This window comes from Phoxinus phoxinus, assembly GCF_949152265.1.
Source record: "Phoxinus phoxinus genome assembly, chromosome: 15".
Classification (NCBI taxonomy): Eukaryota; Metazoa; Chordata; class Actinopteri; order Cypriniformes; family Leuciscidae; genus Phoxinus; species Phoxinus phoxinus.
Window position 1 is genome coordinate 8,126,597 of NC_136890.1, and position 11,952 is coordinate 8,138,548.

The following is an 11,952-nucleotide window of genomic DNA, read 5'->3' on the forward strand; positions in this document are numbered from 1 at the left end:
GAATCATTCACATTCTGTTAACTGAATGAACAGATAAAAATAATCAGACTCTGCTATTTCTCTCAGAGGAAAGCTTAGGGAAAGTGCGTATAGCTATACCAGAAGTGTAGATGGGACAGTCGCATATTTACACAATACCTTCACAAAACCATAGCTGTTAAAAAGATAGGCCTACACTTCCGTTTTACACTTCCAGCAATGGCCGTACGCGCATTCACAAGAGAGTCGTGTTCTGGCAGAAGGATGACCTCTGAAACGACTTAGGACGTAGCTTCTCTTCTCTTATATTGAAATCCTCTGACATTTTTCTTTAAAACATATTTTTATTTTAGACTTCTAATTCATGACCAGCGTTTTGTCTTGCTCTATCTTCTTCTTCGCCAATTCTCACCTAAGCTTATGCTACGCCTACATCGTTCGTCCTACGTCATACATCAGGTCAGAGGTCACCCTTCCGCCAGAACTCGGAAAGAAGAATGTCATGTACACCCAGGATGGCTTGAGGGTGAGTAAATTATGGAATCATTTTTAGGTGAACTATTCCTTGAAGTATCAAATTAATACAATCCTATACAGTCCATGTTACACCACTGGGCCAGTGTCAAGATCTGTAGTGAATAATAACTGTCCTGTGATACTATTATGGTATACTATTTTTTTTGTGTGTGTGCTCTGGAGTTTGACAGATATCAAAGGGTGAACATTCTGAATTAACCTGACTAATATAACAAAAATATATCAACAGCACTGTCACTTTTGATTCTTACACTTTATGACACATGAGGTAATTGAAGCAAGTTAATGCCCCTAATCTGTATTAGCTGGTTGTGTAACTTCCCCCACTCCACCGCCCCTTTGTGGCACCTTATATTTACATTGAGTTTTATGACCAATGCATTCATGTCATTAGCTTTATCACCAGAGGACCATGTCCTCCTCGGCCTGTGAGAACAGGATATGCATGAGCAAGACCCCAATTTGTCCTCTTCTCATAAATCACAGGTTCATTCCCTTTATCTACATCTGTCACACATTCTTCTTTCACAAAAGACACTGATACCCTAATAATGCCAACAGAGCGCTCCATTGAGCAGTCAGTCTGACATAAGTTGATAAAGCTTGGTGTGTCCAGCCATGTTCAAAAGACAGTGAGATAGCATTAGACAAAAGACAAAAAATGTTATGCTCTATTATATGGTAAATTAAAGTTGCCTATGGTTTTCACATATCTGCAACAAGATATGTTGTGTTATTAAAGTGTTGCTTTAACTTTTCACAGCAGTAATACAGTGTCTTTGAATTTTATATAATTTTATGTTATGTTAATTCTTGTAATTATAGAAGGATGACGTCAGAACCCGGACAACTTATTTGCCGCTGTTTCCTTCAAGATTGTCCTATGGGGTTTTATAGCAGAGTTATTACCCTTTCAGAGCAGTGATTTCGTATTTTTGTAGGCCAACCCGGAAGTTAGCATCATCCTGGTTCCCTCTACAAAAACCCAACATGATTTTTCAACTGACTTTTGGATTATAGCAGATTATAGTGACCAACACACAAGTTTATGATTATTAGATGTTTTGTGCATCATAATAATCTTTACAAACGAACACAACTTTTAAGAATTTGAGCTTAAAGCCTTAAAAGCCTAAATTGTTAAATGTAAAAAATCCATTGACTTCGAGACAATTGCTAAAATGCTCTCCAGGTTTTGGCATCCAAAAATACGTCATCCCTGCAACACTTACTTTTTTTACATTTATAAAAAATATATTTTACTTTTACCGGTCCGATTAATCATCATTCTGTCAGTATAGGCTCCCAAATCTATAGTGCATTTTCTGCTTAAACAGCTCAAATCGTATGGATTACTTTTATGATGGCTTTATGAAGCTGAACATTTTGGTGAAGTGGACTTTCAATGGAGGTTTAGGATTTTTATTAAAAAAAATGTTTTTTTCGTGTTTTAAAGAGGAACAAAACTCGTACGTGTTGGAACGTAACAAGAGTGAGTAAATTATGACAGATTTTTTTATTTTAGGGTAAACTATCCCTTTAAGATGGTATGACATATTGAATGGTATACACCTATAATTTGTTTTCAAGCAATTTCAATTTGGCATCTATCTATTCATTGAAATAAAATAGTTTAAGAGTAGGTATGATGTCACAATATTGGGACATTCAGCTGATTTGCTGCCTTGATTCTCATAAAGTGTGTGGCTAAGAAAATCTGTGAAAATGGTGTGTTTCAATTGCAAAATAGCTAGGTATGCAAGGAATCGATTACTGACTGGGTCCATGTGCCTCGGACTTGTCCACTTTGATACTACACCTCCGCTGATTCCTTTTGTTTACACAAGTACAAACCTCTCTAAGGTGTGTCACCACCATTAGTGTCATTTTCTGCACACCCCATTAGGTCAGCCATAGTGTTCTTGTAGACAGCTGTGCTATGGCATTATCAACATCAGTACCGGTAAGCTGCTTTGCTATAAATCATCACAACAACACTATACGGCACACACCTAATGTATCAGACATTTTAACCACCATGTCAAGATTCATGACCCCTGGCCGAGAGACATTCCCTGTAATAAGAAAAGGACACAGATACAATACACGTGCCCTGACCCTCTGACATGAGAATGTTATCTCTACCTCCAAAAGCAACCTTATCATCACAATGCAGAAAACTCCTACATACTGTAGCAGACCTCTATTCAAGAGTATTTGTTTACCTCATTAGTTTATCACTTGTGTGATACTGACAGTCACCATTGAGAAAGGAATACACAGTGCCGATGCTGAATGAGCAAAAGCAACATCTCTCTTACTGATTAAACTTTCAGGGGGGTTTACTAAGGCTTAACTGATAGCATTGTTTATTTGCAGCCACTGTCTGTGTTGTTTTAGCACCCAGTATGCTAAATAAATTATGCAAATCAGATAACAACACAAATTGCTGAACTTCAATTTACACAGCACAGTGCCCCATATTATGGGGCAGTTTTAAATGCTAGGTTGTGCGCTGTAAGAAAAAGGTACCGGTGATTTTCTTTTTTACTGACATTTCCTTTAACCCTAATGCACTACACAATGCAATGTGTAATTCAAAATACGTGTGAAACCTTTGAAAATCCTATGAAAAGTCAAGATGGAAAATTCCTTTATATTAACCCAATACATTTTGCCCTATGTCACTAGGACAGTACATTTAAAGGGATAACTTTGTACCTTATCTACCCCTAAAAGGTGCACCTAGAGTGCGGCAATATGTATCCTTGAGGTATACAGTTATGAACCATTTAGGTTCAAGATATAACAAAGATGTAATTTTGAGGGAACTGACAAGCTGTTGTTCCACTAAAGGTTAAAATAGCTTCATTTTATATGCCAACTCCTAAAAGTAAAGGTTCTTTATTAGCATCTATGATTCCATAAAGAATCTTTAACATCTAAAGCCTTTCCATGCACATTTTCTTTATAGTGGAACAAGTTTCTTCACACTTTAGAAAAAATGATTGTTCTAAGAACTGTTCACTGAAAGGTTCTTTGAGGAACCCAATGGCATTGCTGCAAAAACTTATTTAAGTAATTAAACTAACTTAACTATTGCTATTTCAAAGCATTTAGAAAATACTTAAACTATATTGCAAATGTTTGTGATGAAATACCACACGCAAAAGTAAAGAAATTTGTTTAAATTCAAAATGTTAAGTGAAGTTGCGCCTCAACAGTTTTGCATTTATCCAGCTTAAAGTCAATGTGACATCAAAACTGACCTTATTTACTTAATACACATTCTTGGTCTTACTGTGCATGGTTCAACACCTTATTCCACATGATCTTAATATCAAAATGTGTCAACTTGTTCCATTTTTTTACTGATTTACCCTTTTGACATCTCAAATATGCAGTTTGAAATCGCTGGTGTTCCTAGAAAAGGAAGTCTCACTTTCTAAATAAAAGGGACAAACACCAGGCATCACATCACTGCCGATCACACACTTCCCACCTGAAATATATGCTGTTTTCAGTGTTATGAGTGAGAAGGTCTGCTCACACCATCACAAAAATTCAGTGTGATAAATCATTTCCTAAATATCTACAATATGGACAATATCAAAAAGGACATCCAGCTGACTAAACTCAGAGTTCAATGATAGTGGACATTGATACTGGCAGCCGGCTGCAGTGCAGACTGTATCGCAATAAACATGACAGTCTTCATATACAGCAGGAAATAAGGTGTAATCATATCTGTCTTTACAAATAATTATGCTCTTTTGAAGCCAAGAGCCTTTCCTGAAAGACTTAACCATTTTTCACATAAAAATTGTAATATTGCTGGACTGAATGTTGGATATGCACTTTTCCTATTGCTCATATTTACGAAAAATCTAAAATCCTAATTTTTAGTTGTCGGAAAATTAAATGGGCAAAATCCCATTTACTGGCATTACATGAAGGACCAGACAGAGCTATGTCTAAAGACCAAAATATCGAGACTTAGTGGACTGATTCTTTTTTCTTTTTATCCCAGCGTACCAAGCAGACATCAGAACATTCTAGTAACTCTGTCACTCATCCACAATTCCCTAATATTGTGAGTTTCGCATGGATAAGCACCACTCACATTTTCTTCTTTAAAAAAAAGTAAAACTGTAAAAGTAAAATCTGATTCTGCTATTGAACTGTAAGGTTAGGAAGCAATAAAAAATATTAACTTGACATTAAACTATGAGGCAACTTCCTTTATTGTAAATGAATTGGTTTAAAGAATACTAGTAGGATGTTTCGAATCTGTTTGAATTCGCTGGTGTTTCTGACGTCACAAACTACCTTATAACCAATCACGTCAATGTGTGCTCATCAACTATTTTAAGGCATGAAGACATTTTTTTCATGGACAACATGTCATTTTGTTGATCAAAGATGAGTTTTAAGGGATACAATTATTGACTACATGGGGGCTTTAATAATTACTAGTCTAATAAGAATTTGACATGTTTATGAAAATTCTTGAATGAGTCAAAAAAGGAAAAAACAAAGTCCTGCTACTTTGGATGAATTCTACCAAACACAATTATTTCACATACCCACTATTACACACTGTATGATCTTACTTTGGGCTGTGTTCCAGTAGCAGCCTGAGCGAAGACAAGTCCCCTTTAGCTGCAGCATAATGAACAGGCAATGCCCCCGTATCCGTGGCAACAGTAGGATCCCCTTCCCCACTTTTCAGCAACCAATCAATGATCTCATGATGGCTGAAGCGAGAAGCCAGATGCAGGACAGTGGCCCCTGAGCTGTCCTTATCCTGCAAACAACACAGTACATAATAAATAACATCTGTTAAACTATATCATACAATAACTAACATTCAGCTGGAATTCAGAAATGTAAATCTATGGTACATTTCTCAATTATTCAATGACAAAAACTTGCATGCTACATGTTATAAAGCACTGACAGGAACATGGTTACATTTTAACAGATTTATTAATATGAGAGACTATATTTTTATTAGCTAATCATTTTCAGCACATACGCTGCCTGGATCCTATTTAACTGGCCAAAGTTTTGTAGTCAATCAACTTGCTGTGCACTATGAAACACAATAATGAAATGTGAAGCCCTGCTGTAGGCGTCCCGCTCCCCATTGATGGCAGAGATAACTTCCACTACCACTACTAACATGTACACAGAAGGGAAAACGGACAACAACAAGACCTCTACTTTCTCATTACGGCAGCTACATTTTTTTGGTCACATTTTAGTTTAGGGTCCAATTCTCACTATTAACTAACTATTGACTACCACTTTTGCCTCAATAAAATTACTGCATATTAATAGCTAGTAAGTTAGTTGTTAAGTTTGAGTATTAAGGATTAAGGGATGTAGAATATGGCCATGCCGAATAAGGCATTAATATGTGCTTTATAAGTACTAATAAACAGCCAATAGTATGATTACTAGTAATTATTAGTAATATGCATGCTAATGAGCAACTAGTTAATAGTGAGAATTGGACTCTAAACTAAAGTGTTGCCATTTTTTTCAGTTTATTGAAGTGATAAAGGGAGGTGTACCACTAGACCGAATTATTGGGTATAGACTGACAATATTAATGTTACTTTTACATGTCATTTTTTTGCTACTGTACCTTTCTGGACATTGAAATTTGCAATGATTTTGTTGCCTATGGATGGTTCAGAAACCTCTAGGATTTCATCAAAAATATCTTAATTGGTGTTCCGAAGATGAACGGAGGGTCTTACGGGTTTGGAACAAGATGACAGTAATTACTGACAGAAATTTAATTTTTGGGTGAACTAACCCTTTAATTCACGTACTTTCAAACTACATTATAATCAAGTACTGTAGTGCTTTAGTATGTTAGTTAACACATCTAATATGTGTACTACTTTAAAGCTAAAATTTTACTTTAGTAAAACTTTTTCGACAATTATTGGTGCACTTTTTTAAAAGTGTGTGTTAGGAAACATAGATATGGGTTATTTCAGTAAATATTAAATTATATACAAGAATTCTTCTTTTTCACAAGGGACCCAACAATGCTTCACAACAGAGTATTGAACAGGCGATATTCTGACGCATTTAATCGGAAGATGTATAATCTGTAACTCAATTCCAGTGACTCAAAATAAAACGTATTGTGGGTCTGTTATGTTTATAGAAGCTATCTGAGACTACCTTTTCCTGAAAACAGCAATTAAACAAACACACTAACATGGCCCTTCTATCTTATTCCACTGAAATCTTTCCTTCCTTTTGTTTTGCATGGGCAGGTTATATCTATCTGGACGCTCGTATGACTTACAGAACACACTGGCTTCATTCCATAATTATACTCACTGCATGAATCACACACTTGACTCCATGAGGACGGTATTATCCACAGCCGGGTCAAGTGGCTAAACCGAAGTCACACTCTTAATAAGACCTCATGGAACACCGTTGAGTAAATTCTTTGACCATGAGACTGAAGGTTAGATGAGTGTTAGATGAGTGTTATAAGGATCTTCTACTAATAAGATGGGATTTCTTAGCATATGAGGTGACGATTAGGCCATGAAAGCATTTTATGCACCAGTGTGGATGCTAAGCATACATTGATGGTTGTCTTTTAATGGTTCCATTACACTTCATTAGACAGAACAAACTTAGTGATTTTAAAAGCCAAATTTGGCATAACTGCATGCAGGGTCGTTTGAGGACTGAGTACAGGAGACCCAGAGACCCTAAACGCTATTGCAAAATATATTGATCCATGACTAATTGTGTGCAGTGATTAAAGACTGATTAGAGTGATTATTTTTTTTAAATGTTGCAAATCTATGCTGCTAATGAGAATTCCTGAAATTATTCTTAATTTGAGATGTACATGCTTTTCTGATTTTTTCAAGGTGATAAATTGTTGACATTGTAGCTATAAATGTTGCAATGGGGGGAATATTGTTAAAATACTGTACCTATGTCATGGAAGAATGTTTGAGATTAAACAGAAATTGTACACCCTTTGCTGAAATGTTGCTATATCAGAAGTATTCCCTATATGCCTGTTGTGTTATGTTCCCCACAGTTTACTCCAAGTGAGTAAAGGGCCTTCATTGCTGCCTTAAAGGGATAGTTCACCCAAAAATTAAATGTTGTCACCATTTACTCCCCTTCATTGTTCCAAACCTGTATGAGTTTCTTTCTTCTGTTGAACACAAAAGAAGACATTTTTAAACAATGTTGGTAACCAGACAGTTGATGGCACCCATTGACTTCCATAGTATTTTTTTTTCTCGTAGGCCTACTATGGAAGTAAATGGGTGCTGTAAGTAACCGTCAACTGTCTGGTTAGCCTACCAACATTCTTTAAAATATCTTATTTTTAGTTCAACAGAAGAAATAAACTCATACAGGTTTGGAACAACTTGATGTTGAGTATCCTAATGACAAAATTTTCATTTTTGGGTGGACTATTTCTTTAATATTAACATGATTTAAAATAACTGTTTATATAGGCTACATGGACACTGTTAAGTGTTACTGAAAAAGTGAGATAGATACTCACGGTTGCTCGACATCCTCCGTGCGTCACGAGCCACTGTAGGCAGGTCAGGTTGCCCGTGGCTGCGGCGTCATGAGCAGGACTCGCGCCGTTTCTCGCCAGGCTGTTCGCCGGTAAACCCGCTTCCTCAACCAAATACCGCAGACAGGTGAGCTTGCCCGCTCGAGCGGCGTGGTGTACGGGAGTCGCTCCCAGCACATCTTTCACATCGCCGTTGAGTACTTTCTCCGCTAATTGTACTTTCAAAGTTTGTACATCCCCTTGCCTTGCTGCGAGAAGTGTCCTCTCAACCACCATGATGATGTATCCTCCAAACAAATGACTATTAGCGCACCATTAAGCGTCAGTTAGAAGTCCTCACTACAGAAAGCGTTCTCAGCGCAGCCTCTCGTAAGCGAGTTACATCGTTCTGTCCATCCCTCTTTGTTTGAATCACCAGACCATAACGGTATAGACATCTAAGAAATATATTCAGATGATATAGTATTAATTAGTACATGGCATTTTGACAAAAATAACCTTCATTTACCGCGTAGCTCCTACCTAAAGAAAACCAGCCAAGCATTTCTTTACGGTCTTCTTTGAATGTATCCACACGCTATTCTGAATATTCCACCTGTTATGTCCCTTAACTAAACATAGACACAGGCTAAACTAAACAATAACACCGTAAAACCAATACGTCTATAGTGCCAGGTATTTGGCTTGTTGTCAAACGGTTCGTTTCGTTCAGAAGTCTTGAGGGACTGAACTTGTGAATAATCCATTAAGGGGAGGAGAACTGCAACATGTTGGCCCCACTCAAATCGGCTCAGGTGTTAAAGGGACAGTGCTTCATGATGACGTTGTTTGGTTGTAGCCTTCGAGTATCTCATGTTTTCTAAAACAAATGGATATGCCTATTAATGTTATGCATATTATAGTAGGCCTATTTCTTATTGGTTTGTGTTGTCATGCGTTTATGTTTCTTTAATCGACATGATTAGTATGGCATAGATAATAGTTTATTTTCCTCTACTCTTCATCCACTCAAGTAGGCCTATTCAATAGAGAAAATGTAGATTGCAAACTATAACATACTTTATATGTATTCGATATTAATGTTCGTACGTATCTATTTTGGAACTGGCAGATGCACCCGAGTGATAGTATTAAGCATACCTCAGAGGCCTTACCTTACCAACAGATGGCAGGCTCGCACAATATTTGTTGCACAGCGGTGGCCAACATGTCAGCATTAGGCCTATGAAACAGCCTATTTTCTTTTACATTTTAGAATTAGTTTGTTCCCATATCGTTATTTTATTGTCGTGGAGACCTCATAACGCTAGGCCAACGTGTTCTTCACAAATCGCTCTCTCATTATTTTCATGATCACAAATTGTGTGGCCAAAAATAATTAAATATATGGATGTTGGGTTCTCCAGACACTTAGATTTGCGCTTGTTTGGTTGGTCACTTAATTCGATGTACTCATTTAGCACTTGTCCACTCAAATCTTATGTTAAAGGTTACATGTTGGCTTAAACATCAGGTCTGGTAAAACTGTTGCAGTGTCTTGAAAAAGTATTCTTAGCAATTCGTCTGAACATCAATGTTTGTGATATTTATGTGAACAGTTGCTACAATCGCGAGTCACTGAGCTGCGACATTCTAAACGGTTCTCATTAGAATTGGGTCAGATGTTCGGAATATTATTATAATTGACAAATTATTCATGATGTTTATTTGATTGATTTTTAACAAACCCTTGCGTTAGATGGGGGGGGGGGGGTGTTGTACATTAAAGTCACCTTTAATGTGTAATAAAGCAATAAGAACTACATCAAATATAATGTAGCCTTACTAGCCTATACATTCTGTAAAATTAGATGACTAATTGGACGGCTTCATGGTCCACAGCTGGCCCTTTTTGATCTTTTTCCTTAAAGGTCCTTTCTTTCTTTCTTTGTGCCATGACAATTAAATAAGCAAATGTTTCTATTTATATCTCTGATAATACTGACTGGTTTTTCCTTATTCTAAACTTTTGTAAATGCACATTGTTCAAGGACATCTTTGTTGTATCTCTCATGCATCAGGTCTATCATGGACATCGGCTGCGCAGGCCTCCACTTATTTATTTATTTTATTCTCGAATATGACTAAAATGATTTAATAGCGTTTACTTGATGTTCCTTGCTTCCGATAAACTCTGTAAATACTTGAGAGAATTTAATTTGCATTTGATTATTAGAAGTTTGAGGCTCGTTAATTTACAACATTGTATTTAGATTTAGTTTTTTGGAAATTAAGAAAAAAACAAGAAATTAACTAGAATATTTCGTGCATGAGGCCTACGTAGCGCTCCTGCACCAACTTCTTTTTCTGTAATCGAAACACAACACCCCACACTCAGTCTCCATATGCTGGACAGCAGTTTGGAGCTGGCGCGTGATTTATGCTGACATCTCCCATTTGGCGTCAGTCTCGTGCCTGGCGCGTGCCATCCTCATCTATTTAACTATACAGAGACGCACGAGCCAGGCTTATTAATGGATAATCCCTCAGGGACTGTGAGCAACATGTCTCACAGGACAGCTTAGATCTTTGGTTGAGTGATTTATTTAGGCTATGAGACGTGCTTACAAAGAGTATATGTATATATATATATATATATATATATATATATATATATATATATATACTCTTTGTAAGCACTGCTATATATAGGAAGGATTACATGAGGGCAACTCGGATTTCATTAAATATTTAAATGTCATAATTATATATTTAGAATACATTAACTAAACTTATCTTTGTAAATTAACTATGACTTAGTTGTGTAGGCTATATTAACTTTCCAACAGAACACTGTAAGCACTCTATGCTTACTAAGCTATTTATACTTGATTTAAAATGTGTAATGTAGCCTATTTATGTTGGGGGGGGGGGGGGGGGACAATAAACGTTGATATTAAACACATAAATCTAAAAGAATATATACATTTTCAGTGTAGCTGAAATATACCAGTAGGCCTATGGATAATAATGCAATATAAGCAGTGTATGCTATACAGTTGTTTTTTGCTATAGGTTCAATACTTGTCACAATTAAGTGCATATTTTAAGGGTGGTGTTCCTTTGACCCTGGTTTACTGATTCACTTTCATTTAGCATCATGTTGTGAAAATCTTTGTGTCAAAAAAATGAGGTCACGTCAACCGTTAAAAGAGCTTTGTCTGCTCTTCCTCAAACGGATAGCTATTCAAATTCCTCACAAATTACTCGTGTGAAAATAGGCTACCAAGTTGTCCTACAATTCAAATAGATAATCTAACGGTCAGTTTCTGAAAGGCAGAGGCCGTGGGAGCATGGAAAAAAGTGGAATATAAACTGCACGCGTCGAGCGTGTGACAGTTATTCAAATTTCCCTCCAATTAGGCCAACCGAAACTCTATTGTATTGGCCATCTGCTGCCAGGCCCGCATGGGACTGTTCTTTAGACAGTTTTTAACCTTACCCACGAAGAGTAGGAAAACTAGACACTGTAGCTACTTTGGTATGGACACTTCGAGCCACATTAACATGTTTCACATAAATTACACTCTGATTCCTAATCCCAGTTTCTATGAAGGATGGGCTATTTTCCGATTGATTGAAATGCAATGCATGCAACATGTCCTACATTGCACACAATGTTAGTTTATTTCGTTTTTTTTTTTTTTTTTTTTTTTTTTTTGTCTATTTAGCCTATTTAGGCTACTTCCTTTGACTGTAACGTTGGTACAGCGCATCATGGTGGATTTTAATAAAACAATATATAGGCTAGATGTTTTGTTTTATTTTATTTTTGTTTTGTTTAATTTTATTTAAGATTATATATA

General features: G+C 36.5%; 1 protein-coding gene across 5 annotated transcripts in view; it reads right to left on the minus strand.

Moving 5' to 3' along the window:
* Nucleotides 1-8,834, minus strand: part of espn (espin) — an 87,413-nt gene extending 78,579 nt beyond the window's left edge. For 3 of the 5 annotated variants that reach the window (XM_079637537.1, XM_079637535.1, XM_079637533.1), the window contains exons 1-2: nucleotides 8,090-8,834; nucleotides 5,130-5,323 (exon numbers count right to left, since the gene is read on the minus strand). In XM_079637537.1, coding sequence (XP_079493663.1) covers nucleotides 5,130-5,323; nucleotides 8,090-8,383 — 488 coding nt within the window. In that variant the 5' untranslated portion in view covers nucleotides 8,384-8,834. The remainder of the gene's footprint in view (nucleotides 1-5,129; nucleotides 5,324-8,089) is intronic. The other 2 variants (XM_079637536.1, XM_079637534.1) reach the window with 1 other exon arrangement.
* Nucleotides 8,835-11,952: the final 3,118 nt, after the last annotated feature.